This window comes from Mus caroli, chromosome 10, assembly GCF_900094665.2.
Source record: "Mus caroli chromosome 10, CAROLI_EIJ_v1.1, whole genome shotgun sequence".
NCBI classification, from domain to species: Eukaryota; Metazoa; Chordata; class Mammalia; order Rodentia; family Muridae; genus Mus; species Mus caroli.
Genome location: NC_034579.1, coordinates 70,834,052 through 70,861,421, shown reverse-complemented (window position 1 = coordinate 70,861,421; position 27,370 = coordinate 70,834,052). Strand labels below are relative to the sequence as shown.

General features: G+C 46.4%; 1 protein-coding gene across 12 annotated transcripts in view; it reads left to right on the top strand.

The window, feature by feature from the left end:
* Pcbp3 (poly(rC) binding protein 3) overlaps positions 1–27,370 on the top strand; it is a 196,329-nt gene that overhangs the window by 133,914 nt on the left and 35,045 nt on the right. For all 12 annotated transcript variants that reach the window (XM_029482487.1, XM_029482485.1, XM_029482486.1 and 9 more), the window contains 4 exons: positions 23,238–23,392; positions 24,616–24,639; positions 25,436–25,468; positions 26,179–26,295. In XM_029482487.1, the coding sequence (XP_029338347.1) occupies positions 23,238–23,392; positions 24,616–24,639; positions 25,436–25,468; positions 26,179–26,295 (329 nt within the window). The remainder of the gene's footprint in view (positions 1–23,237; positions 23,393–24,615; positions 24,640–25,435; positions 25,469–26,178; positions 26,296–27,370) is intronic.

Below are 27,370 nucleotides of genomic sequence, written 5' to 3'. Positions count from 1 at the left end.
TGAAGGACCTAGTTCCTCCAGTCATCTCCCTGCCCTGCCCAGAACATCCCTCTAGGACTTGCTGAGCCCTATGTGAAGGTCCATGGTCCTTCCCAGGCACACATTCCCTGAATGAGTGGCCGATCAGAGACCAGCAAATCTGAGTGCTAGCATTGCAGGCATGCATCCCTGACATAATTTATGTAGTTTTGACCCAGAAATTATATACTATAAATAATACATGCCAGGGAGATCACAAGACAAAGCAAGTTGGGAAGTAGAGGGTTTATTCAGTTTACAATTCTACACTGCTGTTCATCACCAAAGGAAGTCAGGACAGGAACACAAGCAGGTCAGGAAGCAGGAGCTGATGCAGAGCCATGGAGGGATGTTACTTACTGGCTTGCTTCCCCTGGCTTGCTCAGCCTGCTTTCTTATAGAACCCAAGACTACCAGCCCAGATATGGTACCACCCACAATGGGCCCTCCCACCTTGATCACCTTGATCAGGAAAATGCCCCACAGCTGGATCTCATGGATGCATTTCCCTAACTGAAGCTCCTTTCTCTGTGATAACTCCAGCTGTGTCAAGTTGACACACGAAACCAGCCAGTACAGTGAGGCTTCAGGACTCCTCTTTCTTTTCTGTGCTGTGGTGGACATTGCAGAGTTACTAGCAATTTCTGTGCTCACAGTGACCAGCTCCTTTCACTGGGCAGTCTGCCTTCTAGTACACCCATAGCTCTTCCTGGCCTGTCCTTATATGTGCTTGCTTGTGTTTTGGTCATTATCTCCTCTGATCTTACATAAGTGGCTGGGGTAAAATTAACATATCAATATCAAAGTAGCGTGGGATAGCCACTCTCTCCTGCTTGATAGGAGAACTGCTCAGTTCGATGGAGGCCAATATGCACGCTTCCCCTCCATTTAGGTCTCAGGTATTTGAGCCTAGAGGTCCTCACACAGTCCCTGCATCCTGCATGAGCACATCACAGCCCACATCTGGAACACCTTAAATGACTTAGCGTGCTCCTCCACTTTTGAGTGTGTGCATAGACTTGCTTCTCAGGGCTGACTACAATGAATTAAAAATAGGGAAGGCAGGGATTTCCAGTCTGGGTCCTTTTGGATAACTAATCCTGGTGAGGAATTTTCTATGCATTTGCAAATGTCTCCAGTCAATCTGAGGCAACACCATAGTCAGTGGCTGGGGACCCACCTCTGCCCAAGCTGTATGTGGATGGTCAGCACAATGACAATGGCTGATATGAAAAGCTATGTCGGGATTAATGCTAGCCAATCTCCCCTCCCCATTTCAGGCTGAGCTGCTATGCATATGTCCTGCAGGCACACTGGCTTGTTCAGTCCTGTTGGGGGCAGGAGCCATTGAAATGACAGCCACGAGTGCTGGGTGCCCCTCCAAGGGCACAAGGGGAGCTGGGCGAAAAGTAGGTCACATGTGCCTGGGCGATGTCACGCGGTTCCCACCCCAGGCCAATGGGATGGGTGGCCTCTTTCGGTTGAGAACAAAACATCAGTCTAATTTTTCTCTGTTAGCATTTCATCTTCTCTAAACGGGAAGAGTAACCATCTGTCTGGTTCCCACATCCAACTTGATCCTCTTGACCCCACAGGGCTGCTTTGTTCTGAGGTAAGGGGATTCTGTGGGCCTGGGTGAGTGGTCAATGGAGCAGGACAGGTGGCTAAGACTGACTAAGTCCTAGCTCAGATCTTCAGGTGGTTTGCCGGAGCACGGCGAGGTCACATATGTGATGTGTTGGGAGAAGGTACCAAAGGAACTGCCATAATGGCGCACAGAGAGCTGCTGGGCAGTGGGAAGAGTGGAATTGGGTTGTGTGTGCTAGCGGCGGTAGACATTTACATACTGGGTCCTCTGCTTTCATAAGCCAGTTTTTAGGGAGAGTAAATGCCATTCTAATGATCTTTACTATTGAGATGACATTATTTACAAGCATACAATCTTACAGGTATTTTGTCTATCATAAATACCAGCTGTAGAAGGGAATATAATCTTTACCCTTGGCCATATGAGCATCCTTAGGAACAGGGACCTGATGCTCTCTGGCTCAACTAGCTCCTTCGGGCTTGTCTTTGTTGGAGACTTCCACCTCGGAAGTTACTCGGACAGTTATTTGCTTCCATGGGTAAGAACGCTATGAAGTCCAAATATCAAAAGCCTGATGCACACACATTATGAATAAATGGAATCTGTACATTTTGGAGTTTAATATTTATATTGAGCATTTACTACTTATCTTATTGCAGGGCACGTCATTGAACGTGATCCACACATGGTTAAGCATGTGTGAGAGTGTGTAATAGTTTATAAACCTTGGCAAAATTAATATGCATTTTACAGCTTATAAATAATAAAATTTCACATTTTTGCCTGCCTTGTAAATAAGCTCAGTGCACTCAGGATGTTCCGATGTGTGTGTTTGACAAGCAAGTTGTAACATATATGTGTTTGCCAGATCTGGCTATGTCTGCCATATTCAGACACAGAGAAATACTTCCAGAAATAGTGTACCAAAATAAGCATTGTAACAATTTAATGTGAGTATGTTCCACTGGGGAAATTTTTTTTTCCTTTCAGATGAAATTTGTGCTTATTGTAATTCTCCAGGGGACAGGGATATATGGCCAGCATTGTAAGAATATGCACAAGCACTTTGGGTTTTATTTACACTGTTGTCTATCTCCATGTGTAGTACAGTAGCTGTGCAAAGCTCACAAGGACTCCTGGTACGATCAATCTGCAGTCTCATGTTGACATTCTAAAGCAGTAGTTCTCAGGTTGTGGGTCGCAGCCCCTCTGAGGTCTCATATCAGATATCTTGCATATTAGATATTTACACTAGGATTTACAACAGGAGCAAGGATGCAGTTGTGAAGTAGCAACAAAATAATTTTATGGCTCGGGGGTCACCACATGAGGAACTGTATTAAAGGGTCACAGCATTAGAAAAGCTAAGAACTGTTGTTTTAAAGAATAGTTAACTATTTTTCAATGTTGAGGAAGCATAGAGTTTTGTTTGTTTGTTTGGGGGTTTCGTTTGTTTGACTAAGACAGAGTAGAAATTTGTAACATTCTCCATATTTTTGTGGCTGTTAATCTGATGCCTGGAGAAAGCCCCATACACGGATGCAGTTTGAACACCTTCTCTTTCATTGTACCTTTATGTAACATGTATCCCAGAAACCAGGCTTTTAATGAGCACTCATCTATAGCATGTGAAGACAAAGGTATACAGCTGTGACACCCATACATGTTCATGTGACATCTCAACTTACAATGTTCACTATCATTTCTCTGGTGAGGGCTGAGGCCTGCTGCCTCTGGAGTTGAGCCCAGCTGTGGGATCTGGGTATGCTTGAGGACTCTTAGGAGAGATATACAAATATAGCTATGAGGAAGTAATAGAGCCTATGGTACTGTGCAGAGGAGAGCCCTAATACAGGCTGGAGTGTCTGCCTGTGTGCCTGTCCTATCCCCCCCACCCCCCCTCACAGAATGGCGCTTCCTGTCCACACTACCCTCATCATATTCATGGTGTTGAGCTGTGGTCGATGTGGGACTTGAAGGGTCCCCTGTGGAGTTGGGTGTACTAGTGTTTGAAACAAGTCATCATCCCATATTGAAGGATGCGCTATTCCAGGAGACAGCTGGGCCCTGATCGTAGGCCAGAAGCCTCAACAAAGCATTCTTCCACTGGGCAAAGAAACCTGGGGAGGGTCTGGAGTGGGGAGCACTGCCCAGCCAGAGCCACCTTATGAGACATGTCTACTCTGATGGAATAAGGCTTCAGAAGGCAGGGAACTCAGAGGTTTAATTTCTCCATATTGAGAGTTGGGGTCAGGAGGTCCCCAAAAGTACATGCTTCTGGCACCTGCCGAGTGGCTCCACCCCAGTTTTGTGATTAGAAACTGGTAAAAATGCCCAGCTGTCATTTGAAAGCACCATGGCCTTGTGAAGCAGCCTGGGGCAAGGGTTCCACTGGTCACATTAATTGGGGTTCATGATCGTGTTTGGGTCCCCTGAAATGGGCAGAGCTGGGCCCAGTCTCTGAAGGTCTGCACTGACTGATTTCTGCTTGCTGCTTTAGACCCCTTAGGGACAGATTGGGAGAATGCTTCTTACACATGACAAGGTTGTAGGTCTTCTTCCATAGAATCCAGCCTCCCTTTCAGCAACTCCCCCAACCCCATAATTATGGTTTCTGCATTACATCATGGTTACTCTGGTTGTCTAGGTGTGACCTCTGCATCCCCACCATCCCCCTAATGATTCTGGAGATGCTGATTCCCCCCCTCAGACCCTTAAATCAGTGGAGTTAGAGCCTCTGGAGCCAGGCAGGACAGGCCTCCCAGGTACCATATGTATGTAATAGCCACTCTGGGTCTGAGAACCCCTGGTATGGCAGCTGGAGTTGGGTGCAGAGTGTCTGCCCGAGTACCAGATCTGGAAGAGCAGAGGATGCTGCCAGTGTTTACATGGTCAGGTGCAAGCAGACCATCCTGTGGGGCCTGTGGGACCAAGTCACACTGCTTCAGTTGTACAACCAGAGCTTTCTGTAGGATAGGACACAGGTTGCCCCATCTGCACCTGCTTGGGGCTCAGAGGCTTGTGGAGATCAGGAACCTGTACAGTGCTAGCACTGAAGAAGAGTTCTAGCATAAGCCCAAGGCCAGTGCTGGGGCAGGAAAGGATGTGGCAGAAGCTGTGACCCCTGCTGACTCAGGAACCTCCCTTGGGATAGGGGTACAAAGGCCACTCAGTGGGATAGCCTAGAGAGGTGAGGAGACTGGAGTAGTCACATGAGGTCTCTAACTAGATGGTCTTACTGAACAAAGGACCTGTCTGGGGCCGGGATTCAAGGGCAAAGCTAAGGACTGCATGGGTGTGAACTCTCTTCCTGCTTCATGGTACTGGACTTTGAAAGCTGCCTGCCTCCCTCTCTTCCTTTGCACAGGCACACCCATTCTAAACTGCTGATGTGGGGTATAGTCGTTCTAACACTATGGGGACAGAAAGAAGGAAACTTGTATAAGAACATGCTATCAGGACTGCTATGCATACGTGTGTGTGGGTGCTCAGTAAAGTACTCATGGAACCTGAATTCAGTCCCCAGAACCCACATTAAAAAGCCAGGTATAAATACCCCAGCACTGAAGGGGCAAAGACAGGTGGATCCCTGGGAACTCGCTGGCCAGTAAGTGACTCATCTCAAAAAGCAAATAGGGTTGCACGTAGGAACATCTGAAGTTGTCCTCTGGTTTCCACAGGGGTGCATGGCTATGAGCATATATGCATACATGCATGTGTGTGTGTGTGTGTGTGTGTGTGTGTGTGTGTGTGTGTGTGTGTGTGTGTGTGACATACAAGAGAATAATCAAAATGTCAAATAGGAGTAAGGGGCAGAGACAGGTAAGAATGTCTAGTTTTGTTTTCCTCTATTAGCTCAGTAAGAATGAATAAACTAGTCAACAAATGCTATTGGGTCAATTAGAAAGCTACCTTTTAAAGTACTAAATTTCAAACTCTACACACATTTTGGGATAGAATAATGAACTACAGGCAGAGAAATTTTATGTTTACTGTATGTCCTTTTGAAGAGGCATTGTAGGTGACCCCTTGCCCCCAGGAGGCATGAGTGTGTGATGGTGTGCAGGAACTCTGCCACCTTGTCATTTTGGTAGCATCTTTCAAAATGCAGGAATGCTACAGCCAAGCACAGAACCATAATCGGACAGACAGTGTGCAGGTCTTAGGGAGTGCACAGTGGGAATAGACTCACAGACAGCCTCATGCGCAGGAGTCAGGATGGCAGCCTGCCTACATACCCTGCAGGCTTGCTCAGGTGTGGACTGCATTGCTTTGTAGAACTCGCTGGTCAAGTCTGCCAACTTGTTAGTGTAAATACCCTTTGAATCTACAGTTTTTGCTGCAAGCCAAGTCTTTTCTCTGATTAATCCATATTGTGCAAAGATATCCATGTCTAGAGGCTAGAGAAATGGCTCAGTGGTTACAAGCATTGGCTGTTCTTCTAGAGGTTCTCAGTTCAATTCCCAGCAACCCCATGGCGGCTCACAGCCATCTGTAATGGAATCTGATGCCCTCTTCTGTTGTGTCTGAGGACAGCAATAGTGTACTCACATACATAAAATAAATCTTTAAAGAAAAGAAAGTGCATAATAAATAAACATAAGGAAGACCTTTAATTCTCACCATCAGGATATGTGAAACTTGGGTGAAGTGAGTTCTGACATGGCCCCATGGACACCCAGATTCCAGGCCACAGTGGCTTTTTTCTCTGGCCCAAACTAGTGACTGCTGACACCATCAGTAAGAGACAAGGTGGTCTGGTGGTGGTGGTCATGCTGTGGGGTTCTGTGATAAGATCTGTGATACTGACTGAGACACACACCTGTTACACAGCACCATGGATGAGTCTCAGTGTCACAAAGGCCAGGCCTGGAGGGGACAGGGGATGCTGCAGAATACTGCGGTGCTGTGTGAGAGCCATCGATGGCTGCCTGGCAATGCCTCACTTTGGATGTGAGTGTTCTAGGTTTCAAATTAGTTTTGTATGGTAAGTGCTGTGTGACATTTCAGCTATCCTTCTTCATTATTTGTGCCATGATTGTGTCTGCACCTAAAGTGTAAGTCCTGGGCATGTATGAAGTGCTGTACTTGTGCAAGGCAGGCCTCGGCAAGGCCTAGCTACTGGGACACGCGGAATGTAGCTAGCTGGAGTATCTTCCAGAATACTTTTGCTGACATTTCTGTCAGTCTTAAAGAAGATTCTACTGTGACAGCCACATCTCGAGAAGCCCCTGCTCTGGACAACTAGAGACATATGTTTGGGCTTCAGACACCATTGTTGGCTGAACCCAGGAATGATATCAGCCCAACAATGGACTCACAGGTGTGTACCTGCAACACCCCAAGGGTCCCGATGTCTCTGCACTGATTGGCCATTGTTTCTGACTGGTCCTTAGGACTGTACCCAGTGAACAATTCCTAGTGTCCAAAGACCCTGGGCCCATGGCATTAGGAAGAAAGGATGGGCCTGGAAGTGAACTAGAGTTCACTGATACCAGAACTCCCTGCCTCACCTCTTCTGGTGGGGACCATATGGCGTCTCCTTTAGATCTTGCTCAGTAATGCTCTTGTTTGGCAGCCTCCACAACCTGGCTCCTTCTGATGGAATCCAATAGCTTCAACTTTAAGAACCTAGATACCTAGCTTGGGGCTTTGAACTTTTTCTTTCTTTCTTTCTTTCTTTCTTTCTTTCTTTCTTTCTTTCTTTCTTTCTTTCTTTCTTTCTTTCTGCTTATGCAATTTTTAAGTTCAGAAGTCTACATTTATATTTTGGCAAGTGAATACAGAGTTTAATTTTCATCTCCACATCTATTTCTTTGTCTGTCACATACACTGACATTAAAAAAAAAAAAAAGCCAAGTGCATCCGAAATAAATTAAAGCAGCAGCAGTGAGTAAGGCTTTAGGGATTAGGCCATGAGCGGATTGGAGCCAGAGCAGCACCTCTGGGGCACTGCTGTCCTGGGGATTAAATCTAATCCTGAGCTGCATTCGGGAAGTGGGGCAGCTCAGTGCTGTCACGAGGCATGGAGGCTGAATCCTTGAGCTGCCTTTGCACAGCTTCCTACTGAGTCAGCCCTGCCTGGACATTGCCAGAGCCCAGCAGATGCCCTGAGGCACACATGGACAGGTGACACCTCCAGGATACTGATGTCTGTGCAAGTGCACGCAGATCCTTGGCAACCATGAGACTTGGGTGCAGGACTCTGTGAGTGGGAAGCAGGGGTCTTAGGGACTTTCCTGACTGTAGCCTCTGGTTCTAGTCACCAAGCCTCGAGTCTGTGGATTTCAGCGGCCCTCAGGGGCCTGGATCGCAGGCCATTTTCCCCTGGGTTCAGCGAGACCATTTCCAGATCAGCGCTGCCGAGAGGCCAGCCGTCGGCTCGCAGGGTTTTAGAGCCTTAATTTGATCCTGTATAATTAGTCACACTCCAAGCTTCGGTTTGCTCTTGAGTTTTTTTGTACTTGTTATTTTGCTTCAGATTTGTCTAAATTTCCTTTTATGTTTTATTTCTCCAATGTGTTTCTCTTGCATTTTTCTTTTACTTTGCATTAGCTTTTCTGTGCGGCACTCATTTCTATTCCCTTTACATTCTTGCACTGCTCGTCGGTGTCACTTCTATCTGTAATCTTATTTTCACTTCAGTCTTTCATCCTTCTCCTTTTTAAAAAAAAATCATTTAGAAAGATTCTTAATGATCTCAGTTATATGTTTTCTGATTTATTTTATTTTATCTGAAGTAATATGCATTTTCAGGACAACAGTGCGGTATTACTGCCCAGACCTTGTGACACAAAGAGATGACCTATCAAGCTAATTTAGCTTGGTTTTTTTCTCTGTCAGGGTTAATCATAATCAATGATTTTTGTCTTTGTTGATGAATGAGGGTTCTAAACTCATTGATGGCTGCATGCCTGGGGCTTTGCCATGAACACCCTCCTGGGGAAACTGGCTCTATGTTCTTCCCTTGCCCCACTTTGACCTCCATGGAGATCTTTGTGATCTTGGTGCCTGCAGCCTCAGGAGAACCAGACTGCTAGAAGCCCTGGCCTACAGTGTTAATTCCCTTCCTCGTGGGGCTGATGGCCCTGTGCCAGGCCACTGTGTCACCACACTGCCAACCATGGAAAGCTTCCTTTGCCCTTGTCCTCATCCATGCATTAAAGAAGCAGTGATCCATCCATATCTTTTCCCACTGTGCCCTCCCGTGAGACTGAGCTATGTCTTAGGACGGGGATCGGCCTCATGGCATCTACAGGACTCTGCATTCTCTGAAGAAGCTTTCTAGGCAGGGTGTCAGGAAGATCTGCATTGCATGGCGCACAGTTCTAAGGATGACAGAACATCCCATCTCTGGACTTGGTACTGTGCCACATGTGGCTGCCCTGTCCCTTTGTGCCTCCTGTATACAAAAGCTCCTCCCTCTTCTTAGAGCCAGTGGCAGACCACTACAGAGCAGAATGAGTGTTCCTCAGTTCTTGCTGGGACACTGGGGCACAGAGTATGCCATGGTCACAGAGGCTCCTCCCGACTAACTTCCAGGAGTGATAGGGGAAGCAGTTCACCCAGGTTAGGCTTTGGTGCTCATGCCTAGGGTGTATAAAGGGAAGAGGCTCATTTTTCCATGGGTTCCCTTGTAGCTGTTTCCTTAGGAAGGGCAACCATACTTCCTGCTACAGAGACAGCATTTCATTGGAAATGGGAGGGACCCAGCGGCCATCTTGGAACAGAGCCCTTGTGACACTCTGGGAGCAGGGCCCAAGATTTCTTTTCTGTGACACCACATTAAGGAAGCAAACACACAGCAGTGGGCACGATAAACATTTGTTCCATCAGGCAGGAGTGAGACTGCCTAGCAGCTTCATGACTGACACCTGATGTACTTTTTGTCCAACTTAGCACATTGCTTGGGTCTTAAAGGAGTCAGTGAGGGGCGATGATAAGGTGGGGTCTCTCATCCTCTGTGGCCCAGTTCAGAGACCCCACTTCCCATAGCCCTTCCTTCCATGGCTGGTTAGGATTTGTTTTTCCTTAAAATTCTCCTTTCCTGCTTGTCATGCAGGCAGCATCTTCTCCTTCAAAAGATACATTTTGAAAAGCTTCCTTGATTCCTGCACTCTTACTACCTGTGGTCCTTCGTTTTGATAGTAGCCAGAATTTGGAGTTCTTGGTGTTTACTACCCACCACCAGTAAAAAATAATAACATGGACACAGATGTGAAACCAGGCACGTGTGTGGTGCAGCCATTTGTGCTTTAGTGAATTATCTTCACCCCACCCACTTAGATGTGCTTCCAGCTGTTTCCTCTGGTTTGATCTGATCAGTGATACTGTGAATTATATTCAGTGCTTTTCCATTATCTGTGTGGGAGCTTACAGGCTGTGCCTGATGAGTGTCCTGTCCTAGTACCCACATCCTATCTTCTGTCTATGTGCCTTTCTTACCTGCCCTGGCTGCATTCGTCATCCAGGTGTGGTGGGGACAGTGCCCAGCACACGCCTGTCTACCCGAAGAATAAACTTCACAAAGGTATTATGTAGCATTAGTCTACTTATGTACTGCTGAGCCTACATATTATCATTTAGTTTAAACTATTACCATTTCTGTCTAGCCCAGTGTTTCTCAACCTGTGGGTCAAGACCCCTTTGGAGTTGAATGACCTTTTCACAGAGATCGCAGAAGGCCATCAGAAAAATGCAGATATTTATGACTCATAACAGTAGCAAAATGACAGTTATGAAGTAGCAATGAAAATACTTTTATGGTTGGGGGTTACTGCAACATGAGGAACTGTATTAAAGGGTCAAAGTGTTAGGGAAGTTGAGAACCCCTGGGCTAGGCAGAATCTGGGACTGGATCTTAGCTGAAACACATGGTTCATTTCATTGTTTTTCCAATGCTTTTCCCAAGTGAACACACAATGGAATGCAACGAGGAAGCCTCCTCATTGTGCCGCTGCTCCCCAGGTCTTCCCGTTACAATTTTAGTTTTTTAATTTATTTATGGGTGGTGTGCATGTCAATGCTCATGTGCTCTAGCACACATGAAGTCCCTGTTTTCTCTTTGTATCATGTGAGTCCCCAGGAGATGAGAGCAGTGTGGCCTTAAACCTGCTAAGCAATTTTCTAGTCTGTCTGATAAGATTTTGTTGTAGTATAGTCATCCTGGTCGTCACATGCTGACTGACATGGTGACTTTAAATTGTGCTTCCTCTTAACTGTTGAGGCTGACTGACTTTTGAGAAACAGCTATCCCTCCACATCCCCTGGGGTATTGGTCCCATATCTACCCCACAACTCCTCACACATGTCCCAGAATTCCCCAGACACTTGTCAGATGGTATAGTATTTGATGGGACTCTCACACGCCTTTCTATGTGCTTTAAATCATATCTAGGTAACTTAGAATACCTAATGCACTATAAGTGCTCTGTACACAGCTGTCATACTGTGTTACTGAAAAAATACTATTTTTTAAAAAGTTCTGTCCAATATTTTTTCCAAATATTTTTTAATCTGTTGGTTGAATATGAAAGCCACAGACACAGAGGCCAACTATACTATATATATACTATATGTGTCATAGGGACACATCTTCATGATGTGCTTCTTAAAGGCTCCTGCCCCTTCTCCATGCGCAGCATAGAGATGTTCCTTGCTTTGGGTGCCTTAGTAGTGAAGGCCCATGCAGCAAACATCCGATATGGGCTGCCTTTCTCCCTGTTGACAGTGTCTGTGGACACAGAGAATCTTAATTCTAATGTGGTTCATCATCTCAGTCTTTGTCTTAGCCGCTAATAGCTTTTTAGGTCTAATGTAGTGGTTCTCAACCTTCCTAAAGTTACAACAGTTCCTCCTGTTGTGGTGACCCCCAACCATAAAAGTATTTTGTTGTTACTTCATAACTGTAATTTTGTTATGAATTGTAAATATCTGTGCTTTCTAATGGTCGTACATGACCCTTGTGAATGGATCATTCAACCCCCAAAAGGGTCTTGACCCGAAGGTTGTGAACCACTTGTCTAAGGAGTCTTTTTCCTTACTTTGTACAATATGCTATCCAAGGCTTCCAGTTGATGTTTACTGTTGGAACCACTGGGGTTGGCCTGAGGGTAGACTCTGTAAGGGAATGCTTAGGCCTCGTGTTCCTGCTTGCCTGCCCAGTTGGCTGAGTGCTACGTCCTGAAAGTCTATCCCCTGCTTGCCAGATGTTAAGCACCAGTTTCTGTCTCTTACATCCTCCATCTCTTCTTCTCTCCTCACATCTCACACGGATATGCAGCTGTGGCTTAGTGTGGAATCCTAAACAGGAAGTCTTCCCAGCTTCTCTTTCCCAGCATCCATTCCAGATGGTAGCATCACAGTGCTGCCCTGGACAGTGAGCTGCAGGCCAGGACTAAAGTCACAGGTTCATGTTGCATGGTGGATGTTCTCCATGGGATGTTCTCCAGCACTGCTCTTGACCCCATAAATTTTTCAAATGTGAAAAGAATTTGCCCGTAGAATTGACTCTCTATCTCTATATCTCTATCTCTATAGATGAGTTTGAAAAGAATTAATGTCCTCGGCTCTAATTATTTAAGTCTCTTGGATCTTCTTGGGTCTGTTTCTCTATGTAGAAATTCCATACATCACTTTTCTAGGGTAATTCCCCAATTCTGAACTTTTTTAAAAAAATTCTTCCAAATGGTATCTTTGTAAAATTTCAACTTTTAACCTAGGGTGGTATAAACATGTTAGTTTAGTCACTGTGATAAAATCCCTTATGACTGCCCCTGGGCCTTCCTATGCCCATCTATCCTCTGTTGCAGTTTCCCGCCATGGCCTTAGTGGAAAGGTGCATCCACTAAATACCCTGGAGGTCCTCACATGTTACATATCGGGACATGTGGCACTCAAGCAGGAAGTTACTAGAAGGCTGAAAGTACACTCAGAGGGAGTTCTTGGACCACCCAAGTCCAAGGTAGAGAGCTCTGCCACCTCCAAAGTAGCCCATTGCATGCAAGTTGCCAAGTCAGTACTTAACTAGAACTTCCAACCTGGTTTGGAGATGTCTCAGGATCCCTTGTTGAAGGGTACATCTAATCTTAGCTGTCCCTGGGCTCTGATTGGCTGGCCTCCCTGCTCTACAGACCCTGGTCCATTTCATTGCTCTCTGAAATCATCGGCTATGTCCTTAGGCCATTGTATGTTCCAGATTGCAGTACTGAGCTGTACAGTAACCTTCAGATCAGATTAGAAGACATGAGGCCTTTGCTGTTGCATGGTGAATGGGCTCCATGGACTTCAGCTACTTCTGTCCCACAATGCTTAGCCTAGCATGGCCCCTCCTGCTCGAAGCTTTACTGTTCATAGACATCTTCTAGCAGGGGTCCAACTGTTCCTTTGCCGTTCAAGATGCTTGTCCTGGATGATCTTCCAGGACCAGTCCTGCCTAGGGGATGTCTCACCCCATCCTCTTCATTTTCTCAGGGATGCTGGAGCCATAGGAAATTCTTTCTACTTTCTGTAGAGTATAGACTTTGACCTTTTTTTTTTTCTAGAGCTTTGGCCTATAGGAAGCATATAGGACATAGATTTGCAAGACATGACAAGGATCCAGTGTTGACTTTGAACCATGATTGTTTTAAGCTGTCCTAGCCCCAAGTCTGATTTCTCCACTGAATGGTGCCCTGATTATAATTTTGGCTGTATCCACCCACCCTTCATGCCTGATCCCTGGTGAGAACTACAGAAAGATAGTGATATGGAATGTTCCAGAATCTCTTTGTTGTGGGCCTATGGAAGGCCCTGATATGGTTGAGTTCCTGCTTTATCCAGAGGGTCTGGGAGAGACAAAGAGCATGCAGAGATTCTGCTATCTGGGGTGCAGGACACAGTGGTGGGCAGGGCTTTTCCACACCCTGAATGCGAGATACAGCTCTGTGTCTGTAATGTCAGAGGACTCAACTCTTATGCTTAGCCTCCACATTAAAGATACCAGTATTTTTAAAATGAGGACATTTGAGAGAGATGTGTATACTGATGTGGGTTGCATATTGAGATGATATTATTATTATTATTATTATTATTATTATTATTATTATTATTATTGTAGGATTTAGAGCTGTCAGTAGCGTTCATTGAAACCTGGCCCATTGCTCGAAAGAGAAGAGAAAGAGCACTGCGGTTCCAGGCCAGGCCCATGAATAGCCCCTGGAGCAAGGCAAAAGGGCTGAGCTCTTTGCTCCTAATCTTGTCACTTTTTGTCCTGACACTTGAGTGACAGCTGAACAGGCTATTTAGGATGTTCTCTGAAATCAAGGTTGTATAAGTCCCAAACATCTTTCTAATGCTAACTGTGACTGGCAAGAGCATTAAACTGCAGAAATCTCCCTCAGCCTGGATGGCCTCAAGGACCTACATACATTGTGAGTCTCTCAAGGAAAATGAAGCAGCTAATCAGCTTTGTCGGCTTCTGCTGCCATGGCCTCATGCACCCTGATGTGGGCAGTGAGCTGTTAAACAGAATAAATCAAGTCTGTTTGCTTTGCCCCCGTCCCGCATCCCTCCTAGACAGCTGAGGCCCTGAGTGCAGCCTGGACAGAGCACAGATAATGAGAGCAGGCCAGAGCCACTGGCCTTGACAGCACTCACCATGGTTGCATGGCCACAGATGTGTGGCTGCCGGTGCTCTGCATCGCTGTCTTGGTGAAAGCTCTTATAATGAGGGACTCTGGGAAGTTGCACCACCGAGGAAGTGGTTGCTGGTGCAAGATCCAGGGTGCCTGTTAACTATTTATGCATTTCCCCTGAAGTCTGCTTCCCTTCTGCAAGAAATCTTGCCATTAGGATATTTACAATGTTAAGGTCTTGTTCCTCTAGTCTGAAGCACAGGTTTGTTTATGAGCTGTGTGGAAATAGTGCATAATTAGCTTGCTGGTGGTGAGGAGCCTGGCCTGGAATCTGCCTGCTGATTATCTTCCTAGCACCTCCTTGCTCCATGTAAAGCAAAGGTGAGCCATTGAGAACAGGAGGCGTATCTACACAGAGGACAGATGTGTATACACACACTCACACTCATGGGCACCAATCGCACTTGGCTGCTGCCACTGAACAGTTGCCCCCCAGGACAGCTGCCCAGCAGGACAGTCACTCAGCAGTACAGTCGGCCAGCAGTACAGCCGCCCAACAGTACAACCACCCAGTCGTACAGTTGACCAGCAGTACAATCACCCAGCCATACAGCCACCCAGCAGTACAACTGCCCAAGCCGCCCAGCAGCCCAGCTGTATAGTTGCACAGCACTTCTTGCTACAGCAGCATCTCCTTTACTAGCATTTGTTGGCTTGAGTGCTATTGGAAAGAGTGATGAGGCAATTAGGGTTTTCAGAATTTCACTATAGTATTTCTGGTTATAAACTGATTTTTGCTGTTTTAATCAGTATAAAAATTAAAGGAAGGTTTGGGCTCTAGTCAAAATGCAGCACAAGCTGCTTTTTCCTTCCTACGGACCCACTGTGCCTTCTGGGAAGAACATGTAGAACAGCTTCTGTGGAACTCTGATGTCAGGGACAGACTGGGAATCAAAGTATAACTCAGCCTCTGGGTTCCAGCCTGGGCACAGGGGCAGTTCTGCCCAGAGGTCAGAGGCCATACTGCACTTGGATCTGAGCAGCAGTGAGGGAGCCCCGTTAGGACGCAGTGGAGAGACTCCACTACTTGTTTTCCTTTCCTTTTAAAAAAAGAAAAAATTCTACATAGGTTGTCCAAGGCAGTGATGACTCATACATCTAAACATAGAGGAAGGAGAGAGGAAGGACTAGGCCCAGGCCCAGGGTGTGAGGACTTCAACCTCTTGTCTCAGTCTCATTCTAGCCCTGGAGACACATTTGGTGTCTGGCACCCAAGCTAAGACCCTGGCTTTTTCCCGGGAGGTATTGGGCTCTCCCAGAGGATCAGCAAGAGAAAGTGATCTCTTACTGTGTGTAACACCCAGGACGAGGCTCTGTATGTGTGGATCTGATAGCACGCAGCACAGCAAAACCTTTGACAAAAAAAACCCCACGGGGAATGACCCTCCCCCTCCCCCTTTCCTTTCCCCTCCTCCTGCTGTGATAATCTGTTGTGCAGTGTGTGCTGCACACTTGACAGCATGTGTCGGCACAACAGCATGTCACTGCACAACTTCATGTCACTGCAGAACCTCTTGTGACTGCCCTGACATTGGAACTATAGCACACAGGAAGCCCTGGACCTGACCACCTGGAACTTCCCCCTAAGATTTATGCAACATTTATAGTCATATGATAGTGCATGGAGCGTCTACAGGTAACATTAAAATGCCCAAACCCAATGATCTTGACCTACGGAGGGAGAAATGATTGACAGATGCCGGCCAAGGATGGCCTCATGACAGATTGACCAGAGACTTCAGGTACGAGGAGCCAGAACTCACCTTTTTAAAATAAATATAAAGGCAAAACAACCCACAGGGAATAGGAGGTATAAAAAATAAATGTCTTGGAACTGAAAAATCTAATAACCAAAGTCATGTATTGTGTGGACTCAGTAACAGGGACCAGTCTATGGCATGAAGACAAATAAACGCCAGTAACCGAGACTGATGGATAGGAAACAGATAGGGAAACTGACCAGAGTCTGAGGCGATGGGACAATGCAAAGGGTATGGATAGCTTGCTGTGCGTGCGGGTTATTCACTTAGTAGCTTGTAGTCTGTGTAATATGCTAATGTTTTAAGGCCTCCTAATTTTAAATGATTAAAATCGTATGAAATTTGCTTCCTAGCCAGAATGGAATTAAAATTTTTGTCAGCATCCAGATACTTGGAAAATCAAAGCACGTACCTCTACGTGATGTAATGGTCAAAGAAGTATCAAAGGAAATTGATAGTTTGGACAATAAAAAAAGTAATGCATTAAAGTTTTTTTTCAGAGTATATATCAGTAAATCCAGCCTTGAGAACGAGTGTGGAATGCTTCATTGGGAAAGAAGAAATGTCAGACAATCCTGAGTTTCCAGCTGTGGAAATTTAAAACCAGAGCAATCATGCAGAAGGAAGGAAATGATAAAATAGAGCAAGAGGCCAGTGAAGTCAGGGACAAAACCAAGGTGTTCCCATTAGAGCAGTCAAGCAGGAGAGAAAAAGCAGTCTTTGTGTTCAAGAGCTTGAGAGATTCCCGTAAGGTTTTAGTTTAGGGTTAGGTTCGTGACAGTTTTCCTGGTCCTGTGTACTAGCCTTGGGAAGACCCCTTCTCTTCCGCAGCATGCCATCTCCTCTTTCTGAAAACGGTGGCTTGAGTTGAGAGAATGGTCACTTGGAGGCATGGGGCTAGATGCCTGGATGCTCTGCCAAGACTTGCGTGGGCTTCTTGTGGAAGTGTGGCTGGGACATCACAGTTCAGACTCCACAGGCTTTATCCTGCTGTGGTTGAGACTGTCTCCCACAGAACCCCAACACACTTCAAGTCTATGCTTCCTCATTGTACTCTGACTGACCCCAGCAAATCCTCGGAGGGTAGATGAAGCAATGAATACCCGGGGAAGCCATGGAGACATATCTGTGATGATTGGCTCACTACCTCAGGGGTACCAAAATTGAGTGACAAGTCCCTTCTATGAAATAGTGCAGTATCACATATACTATATGCTTATCCTTTTAAATATTTTTCCTCAGGTGACTTACAATACATGGATATAGTGCCAATGTTACATAGTTTTTATGCCATAACACTTGGAAAGAATGGCAAAACATATCTGTATGTGTTCAAGACAGGCAAACTAATATGTGCAAATGTTCCAACTGTTTACTAGAAAGCCTAAGATGTTCTGAGTAGCAAAGCCCTGCAGGATGTGGACATAGTATGCTGCTAGGCAAATTCAAGTGGCAAATTCAAGTCTTACCTTGGAGAACCCTTTGGGAACTTCCTAGAATGGGAGGTTTCAAATAGCAGTTGGTTAAATCCAAGGATGTGGGTATGGGGAGCCATATGTAATCTTGGATGTGTATAGAAATTGAATTGGGTTCAGTACTCATGGTATGTATTCCCTGTTCCTTAAATGTGCTCTGAGCTCCTTTGGGCGAGGAGTAGGATTTGGTGGTAAGTGAAGGTGGCTGCTGTGGTCTGAGTGTGGTTTCAGTGAGAGCAGGTTGAGAAGGGGGCACCCCATGTTCTTAGCCACCTTTGCCTGTGGCCATTTCCTCCTCCTGCCATTTTTTGAGGCATCCAGAGGCCTGCCAAACTAGGATGTCAACTTTTTTGCTGTTTGGCACTTCCAGTCTTCAGCATCAGGAGCCAGGTAAGCCTGGTAACAGTATTGTGTTACAGCAACACAGACCAGACTCACAAGAGAGAACATGAGCTCTCTGCCTACAAAGAGGGGAAGAACACACCATGGGGCTAGCACAGTAGGCTCTGGTGATGGTAACAGGCCCAGGTAAAATGGGGGTGTTGAGAGTACCCTTCTGCAGCCATCCCTGAGACATACATAGAGAAACCTAGTCATCCCAAAGAAGCCAGCCAGCTGGGCCAGAGACTAGGGGGCAGGAGTAGATAAGACCTTGTGGACAGGTCTAGGTTGAGTCGTATGGAGGTGGGAAGACAAGAGGGTTCCAGGAAGAGGAGGGTGTGGCCTTTCCTCAGGTACCAGGCATATCAAGCTTTACATGTCCTACTTTGTGTTTCAAGGCAAGAGTAGTGGGAGTGTGGGAGTGTCTGTGCCCGGCCACAGCAGGATCCAGTTTGGCCTTTGGTAGTTGTCCTTAAGGGTGTTTCCTATATCTGCATAGGACTTTTTCATTTTAAAATACCTTCTATGGGTTCTGAAATGTGCTAAAGGTTTCTCTTCTTACATTGGGGTGACTCTGTGTTTCTTTCTTCTGTTAATCTGGTGGGTTGTGCTGGTTGATTTCCATATCGCGTCATTACTGGAAGATTGGTTACTATGCATAACTGTTTCATATGTTGCCAAGCCCTGTTTATCAGTGTTCTGTGTGTATAAAATGACTCAGCCAAGCAAATTAATATACCCTTCACCTTGTAGACTTACCATTTTTGTGGTGAACTCATTCACTATGAGCCAGACATTTTCAAGAGTATAAAATTGTGAACTGTAGTGACCATGCCATAAGATGCACCCTTAGCAGGCATTTCTCCTCTCTAACTGACACTTTACATGCTTTAACCGGAATTTCCCAAACCGCCCCCCCCCCACTCCACTGCGTCTTTGAGTTCAACTTTAAAATTTCACATGTAAGTGACTTTGTGCAGTTGATTTCACTTTACACAATCCCATGCAAGGTCATCCATGTTGGACTGAATGACATGATTTTTTTTAATGACAGATTAGCATTCTATTGTGTATATATACAATCATTTTCTTGTTAATCATGAGTTGTTGGACACAGATCGATTCTATGTCTTGTGTTATGAATAGTTCTACAGTGGATATGGAGGTGCAGATGTCTCTGGCATATTAATTTCATCTCCTTGAGATCTGTGTCCAAGAGTGGCATTTCCAAGAATTTCTGTATTCATGATGATAGAACTAGTTACAGTTCTAACAATTGTGTACAGAGTGTCCCTTTCTTCCTTATTAATAGGATTTAGTCTCTTGATGACAGCACTAGGACACAGCTCGAGGTGGTATCTCTCTGTGGTTTGCTCTTGCTGGTCCCTGGCTCTCATTTTCCCTGTTGAGAAATGTCTACTGAAGCTCCTGCTGCCCTATCCTTCGCTATCTTGTGATGAGATGTCCTGTCTATTTTAGCCATCAGCCTGCATCAGAGGTCTGCTTTATAGATAGTCTTGTCCAGCTGCTGGTCGTCTCCCTTGCTGAGCAGAAGCTTTTTACTCTGATTGAATCCTGTTATCTGTTTTTGCTTTTGTTTCCTATGCTTTGGGGAATTATTATTTTTTTTTTTAAATCATTGCTGAAGCCAGTGTTACAGAGTTTTTCCTAGTGGTTTTCTAGTTTCAGATCTTTCACCCATTGTTTTTGTTATGTATGTATGTATGTAACATATTATGTGTTATATAAAAATAAAATGTGTATATAGCATGCGTATATATATATTATACATACATATATAACATGTATACATATAACATATGTGTATATAACATATGTACATAACATAACACACGTATATACATATATAACATAGCATGTGTATATGTGTATATATGTGTATAAATGTGTATATGTGTATATATGTATACACACACACAGAGGTAGAAGATAAGAACCCAGTTTTACTCCTCAGCATATGGATACTCAGACCTACTCATCAAGGCAACCATTGCATTCCTATACTCCTGTCATCAGCATAGGGGTGGATGCTTTAGTCTACTGTCACTTTTAAAATGATACCATTTACATTTTATTATTGAACTGTTAGGGCTCAAGCCTGTCATTTCATTTTTGTTTTTCTGATTATTTTCTCATTTATGTGACTTTTAGGATTTCCTCCTGCCTTCCTTGGAGTTAAGCTTTTTTTAAAATTCCATTTTGATTTGTTAATAATTTAGGACATCATTTTATCAGTTTGAAGGTAGAAAATTTCCCTTCCTGTACCCTGCCCCAAGAGATATGACTCATATCAGACAGTTCAGTCATTTTTACTTTAGCCGTTAGAAATAATTTTAGAAGTGAGAGAACAAAGGCCTATGGTATTTACCCTCATTTAAAAGTGCTCTTTTAAAATTATGATTATCAGCACGTATTAATTATGCAAACTAGTGTGACATTCCCTGTGGTGAGTCCATATGTGTGTGCATATTGACATATTTTACCTGTTGTGTTGGTTAGCCCCTCCTACCACTGCTTCTTTTGAGGAAACTCGCTCCCCCACCCTCATGTGCTCCTGGAGTGGAGCGCAGCTCCAGAGGTTTCTTGGTTTCTCTTCACCCTGGAGTTCTCTCTTCTCCTTAACTCCCCAAAAGCCTACTTTCCTGGACCCTGCAGTTCTTATCTGGCAGCCTTTTCCCTCTCAGCATCTCCATCTCAGCCCTGCCTGGCTCTAGTCCCTGACAGGTAGGCCATGACCTGCCCATCTCTGCTGTCCCATGGTCTAGACCCCTATTCCATCATTGATGGTTTACATCTGCCATACCCGTTCTTTAGATCTGTTATTAATTTGCTAAGGGTTTTGTTTCTTCACTAAGCCAGTGTCTTCTCGTTGAGCAGAACATATCCCTGGGCTTGGGGGTAAGAGTGCTTGCAGCATAAGCATGGAGATCTGAGATTAGATGTCAGCGCTAGCAGAAGCTGGACATGGCCCCTGCTCCCTGTAAACCTAGCCCAGGAAGGGGAGAGAGATGGCACTCCATGGCTTGCTGGCCACTTGACTAGCTAAAGAACACAAGTTCCCAAGACCCTGCCTCAAGGAAATAAGGTCGAGAGTGATAGAAAGAATAGCCAATATCCTCTTCTGGAGTCTTTATGCACAGTGCATTTACACACTACCACACAAAGAATATTCCTAGTTGTTCCAAGGAACATTTTTAAGATGGCTGCCGTGCAGATGTCAGCTAATATTAATGTCTCCACTAGCTTGGGATTGGGCATCTACACCTTGCCCTTCATCCACTTTGAAATCTCTGGAGGTCTTGGCATGACAGACAATTTTCTGCTAAAATCAGAACATTTAAACATTAAAGGCTTAAAGCTCTGGACCTTGTTGAAGCCTTTTTCGGCTAGTGGGAAGCAAAAGGGTAGAGGTCTATACTGCTGAGCCAGACCTTAGTCCCTCTCTGGCTTTGCAAGACAACATAGTCCCTTGTGGTTCACTACAGCCTGCACTGCTACCATGAGCCAGGACTCATTGCCCCTGGGTTTGGAGGTACCCAAAGCTTAGCCCTACTTTGAGGAAAGTTTGGCTGGACTTGGAGATGCCGCTTCAGGGTGTAGCCGCATTTACTACCTCCTACAGATCCTTTGACTGAGAGAACAGACCTCTGGCTTATCTCTTCCCATCAGCAACTCTAGATTGATGCTTTTCTATCTCCGAGTCTGAGAGACTTAGACAATCTCACCTGTTCTACCAGACAGCTCCTCATTCCCAATCTACAGAAAGCATTTGTGCCACCCCCTCTGTATGTGCCTCTGTGTGGGTTTGTATGTCTGTGTCTGTGTCTGTCTTATCCTCTGATGCAGAAAGGCACTGGCCCAAGTGACTGATCACTCCTGACAGCCTGGAGCCCAAAGCACCAGGGGCAGGCGCTGACCTACTTTCTCCTTCCTGGGCTGGAAACATTTATGTAACAGACAGCCACAGGGCCTTCCTGTCCCCATGATGGGTAGGAGATGCCCCAGACTAGCCACAGTGTGATCCAGTTTATGGTCCCTTTGCAAATCAACCCTAGCAGAAGCAGGGCTTCCTGTAAAGAGGACTTGGCTTGGTTTATCACAGGCTGTCTGCATAGGCGTGTGTTATTTAGTGTCGCTCGAGTCTCCTGAGCCAGATGCTGTCTCCTGCTGAGATTCTTCTCCATGAGCTCAAGCTGGGGTCCAGCAGTCCTTGGGGCCTATGCAAATGCCACGCTCAGCAGAACTTCCCATCTGCCTGTGCTTTTTGTCTGGAGCAGTGAGCAACCAGCCACATAAGACAGCAACTTCCAGAGAGCTGCCCAAGCCCAACCCATAGAGCTGAGCTCCCACATTCCCAGTCTGTCTTCTCTTTTCATGCTTGCCAGCTCCAGAGTATCTCCTGAGAATGGACAGCTATGTCTCTTGCTTTTAGAAACTGTGCTGAAGCCACTCCTTCCCCTACCCCCACACTCCCACCCCATCCACTCCCCCAGCCTCCACTGCTGTCTTCTAGGCCTCCCTAGTGTATATGCTACCCTGGCTAATATTGTTGGTATCTCCCTGATGGGAGTGAGCCATCCTCTTGCTTGCTTGCTGCTTCATAAGGTAGTGGCCCAGAGCCTGTGGAGAACTCAGTAAGGAGAGCTGCTCACCAGGAAGTCCTGATCCTGGATTCTGGGCCGCCCACGTTGGTACAAAGTCATACGTCACTTTCCACAAGCACTCTCCTGTAGCTGTAATCTCTGCCTGCAGACAATAAACTGATGTCCTAATTTAGCACTATAAAGTGAACCACTAGCTGTTGTGCACAGATCAGCACGGTGCAGGGAGAACATCTTAGTTTTAGTGGGAGAACTGCAGCCAGAGACTGAAGTCATGTTAGGGAAGGCTGCCAATAACTGGGCATAGAGGGCCGTGGGTCTAGGAGCCTTTCTAGATGGCTGACAGCAAAGACTGGCCCTCAAGGGGAGCAGGTCATGCTAACCTAGAGGCTGCTCCCTGCTGTGACAGAAAAGTGGACAGAAGAAACACAAGAAGAAAGGAGGCTCACCAGGCTGGGTAGCCTAGCACTGGCTTCCCCTAGAACTTCTTGAGATGCCTGGCTTCTAAGCGGGGCATCCTTTATGATGGAGGGAACTGAGTCTAAAAGGCTTAAGTGATCTGCCTAGGGTCCCATGGTTAGGACCCAACTCTGTGCCACTCCTCCTATGGTGGTGACGGGCATGCCCACTCACCTGGAGGCTGAGTCCCTGGAGGCCAGAGCATGGTTCTAGGTCCAAAGAAGAGTACCCGTGGTCACAACTATGCCTTTTTGTTCCAGGTGACGCCATCTGGGCCCCATCCATCCTTCCTCACAGTACCCTCGGCACCTTAAGCCACCACCCTGAGCTACATTTTGGAGGGAAGATGGAATCTAAGGTCTCAGAAGGTGGCCTGAACGTAACCCTGACCATCCGCCTACTGATGCATGGAAAGGTGATATGGGCTGAGGTCGGGCAGAAAGCGGGCCACCAGGGATCTGCTCTGTGCTTCCCATTAGGCAACACAATCTCAAACCCACAAAGCTATTGCATGTGCAGTCCAAATGACACTTTCCTTAGAGCTACTCAAGACTGGTTGACCTAACACATATACCTTAATACCCCAGTGCCTGACTGCTAGAGGTGGGTGCTGTCCTGAGAGCCAGGAGTCACACCTCCCCACCTGGCCCAGCAAGACAGAAGCCCTTAACCTGGTGCCCTGACCTCTCTTCTTCTACCCTGAGAGATTTAGCTCCCAGCTTTTGTGTACTATTTCGACTACTAGAACAACAGTTCTGGAATATCCAGCTCCCCCAGAAAGCATGTCCCCTTGCACCCAGACATCCCTTTTCCATGGTGGACAGCGTCCAATCCTTCTTACTCGTAGCACGTCCCCACATGGGATTCTACACAGTTCCTATGATGGCAGCGCCACACAGGACCATTCTCTCCTCTTGGTTCTTGAGCCCATGCTTTGCCTCCACAGGGATCAACAGCAGCTCTAGCATTCCGAGAGCTTGGTTAAAATAGTGAAAAAAGCAGGTCAGACTTTGAAAGAGGTTATTTTTCCATGGCAGAAAGTCAGGTGGCCCTGCCCCAAGCAACAGACCGTGATGGAAGCTTCCTGGAGCTGTCCTGTGGGCTGGGACAGGCTGGGGCCAGTGATCCAGGTGATCATATACCCCACAGTCATTGACATCCAAATGCAGAATGGTGGAGGCCATGCCAGGGGCTTCTCCAAGTGTCCTACCTCATAAACCAATGTGGCAGTGCTGTGCTCTTAGGCAGGGGCATTATTTCCTGTCCATCTGTGGCAGGGTCTCCTTGAGGCCTTAAGTGCAGGGGTGACTCTCTCTCCTTGTTTATCTAGAAAGCATCTGACTGTCTGCCTTGCTCCTAGGCAGTTGACTAATTGAGCTCAGCTCCATTTCTGATCACCCTGGTCAGCTAGGCATAGAGAACCTGGACAACCCAACACAGACACATCTTCTGGATGAGAGCTTCAGCTCTCCCATGGGGCAGGGGTATGACTCGGTGCTCTGGTGCACACAAGGCCCTGGTTCCACCCCCAACACTGTAAAATCTTTACTTCTCCCTCATGCCAGAGACACCGTTTCCTGAAGCATCAACCCCAGAGTACCTTGTGACATCATCTTTCTGTGATTTTTTTCCCTACAGGAAGTTGGAAGCATCATCGGGAAGGTAATTATTGAGTGACTCGTGCCTTTCTTGGTTCTCTAGAAGCTGACAGACAGACAGAGACATCAGTAGCCCCTGGTGCTGACTAGCCCCAGCAGTTACACAGGCCCTCACTGGCACTATCCTAGAGGAAGTCAGAGTCCCAGGAAGCTCTGCCCTGGCAGCTCTGTCCATGCCCCTCCCTTGCTGAACCTACTGTACTGTGAGTCTTGCCATTGGCTCGGGATGCACCACACACACACACACACACACACACACACACACACACACACACACACGTTCTTCCTCGGCCCTGGCAGGGGCTCTGGGTTTCAGACCTAGGAAGCATTACTGTCCTCCTCTTTATACAATGAAAGTGAAAGCTGCTTCCCAGAGTAGGGGAGTGCAGGGGGATCAAAAGCCCGCTGCCCCTGCCCTGTGAAAGAGGAGAGACTGCCCTCCTGGATGTTGTATTTTGGTTATCTCGTAACCCTAGCTCCTGCCAGGCATCACACTTGCTACTGGATCTGTAGTGCTGTCATAACAATGGGCCTGAGTCTGATCAAAGCTCACCAGCTCCACCTCTGGGTGACTGTACCTCCCTTCTCATGCCTCGATTTATTCATCTGTGGTGCCCCTGGATTGTGGGCCCCAGTGAGTAAAGAGACCAGCTAACTCATGGGGGCCGGCAAGGACAGGGAGCAGACCAGAGGTAGGCAGCCCCACATCCCCCACTAGCAGCCAGGGCTGGGCTGTGTCAGGCGCAGGGACCCTCTGTGCATCTGGCAGTGACAGACTTCCTTATGTGTCTCCATTCCAGAAAGGAGAAACAGTGAAGAAGATGCGTGAAGAGGTGAGTGTGCTCTGCCCTAAATGTTATCCCATCCCCAGGTCAGGTTGGTGAGCCCTAGGGTGTGGAGGATAGTACTGCTTGTGGCTCTCATAGACCTGCCCTTGTATCAGGGATGCCAGGCAACGAGGGGCAATCCTCTTTGACATGCTACACAAACAGCATCCAGCTTCTTGAGGCCATAAGCTCTCCTAGGGACCACTGGGCCTCATACTAATTAAAATTGTAGCCAGGTGGTGGTGAGGAATTGCAGCACTCGTGAGGCAGAGGCAGGCGGATCTCTGAGTTTGAAGCTAGCCTGGTCTACAGAGTGAGTTCTGGGACAGCCAGGGCTACACAGAGAAACCCTGTGTTATAACAACAAAAACCTACTCTGGGAATACATAATGGTACATGCCTGTGACCCCAGCACCAGGGAAACAGAGGCAGGGGCTGAAGAACAGAAGTTTGAGGCTGTTCTCCATTACACAGGGAGTTTAAGGCCAGCTTGGTCGCATGAGACCCTGCCTTAAAAGACAAAAACAAAACCTTAGGATTTCCAATTTGATGAGGATTCCTGGCAAGGAGTCCACTGTTTAGAATGATTTTTTTTTTTTAAGCATGCTTCATTTTTAGTGTCTGTGCCTAAAGTTGTATGCAAGATTAGAGAAGCAAGGCCCACATGGGATAGCTTTCATCTCCCACCAGCTACCTTTTCTTTCCTCTCACCTTAGAGTGGTGCCAGGATCAACATCTCAGAGGGAAACTGCCCAGAGAGAATCGTTACAATCACAGGCCCAACTGACGCCATCTTCAAGGCCTTTGCTATGATCGCGTACAAGTTTGAGGAGGTAAGGCATAGGTTGGCACGTGCGTGAGACCCAGTCCCAGCCGTAGCCCGTCCAGCACTTTGTCTCACTGGTTGAGGCACTGGCTTGCTTTGTGACAAGGTAGCCTTAAGGGCTCTAGTCACCTTCAATACCCTGCCTCTGTCCAGCTTGTGAGGACCAATGTCCTACCTGTTTCCTAAAGTTCATCCTTTTGGTTTCCCAGGCACCATGGGTAACCTCAGAACACAGGCCTCCCGCCTCCCAACATAGCTGCTGTTGTGTCTCTTAGGCTGTGTTCACACCTTCAGGGCCTGGTTAGCACAACTCTGGTTTTAGCTGCAGTGCCCCCCACCCCAAGAGTGTCTTAGCTAGAGATAGAAGTACATTTTTATGTTGGGACACATCCACATCTACATACGTGTATAACATATCCACATACATGTGTAATATATCCACATCTACATACATGTGTAATATATCCGCATACATGTGTTGTAATCTATCCACATACATCTGTAATACTTCTATGTGCTCTCGGTGAGCTACTCTTCATGATTTTACTATTTCCATTTAATTCATACATGGTGATGACCAAGCTGGCATAGTTTTTCTGTCATCAATAAGGGTGGTTAAGTTGTTCAATCACGAGGTTGGCTCTGTGAGTATAAGCAAAATAAGAACGGAAAGGCTGTATATACGTAGAGCTCGCTATATAGCAAGAGATCATCAGCCTTGGTCTTTTATTACTGGGGGAGGAGAACATCACATAATGGACAGAGGGAAGTTTTAGGGATGCCCCAAGGGTGGCTGTGGGTACGAGAACAGCCGCTGCTACGTGAAAGTTGTGAACTTTACAGTTGCCTGGTTGATAACTGTAATGACTGCATTCCTAGAAGGAAGAGAAGCTAGCCAAGGCATTGGGGGTCCATGGAGGGCCAGGTATCTGTCACTGATTGGAACGCTACTGCTGAACCTCTCTACGTCTCAGTGGTTGGAACCAGATTCCCCAGTGTTATCCTAAGCTCTCTGAATCAGTGATACTCTGGGAGATGGAGGGCTATGGCTTCTGTTTGGGGTTATCTACAGATGGAATTAG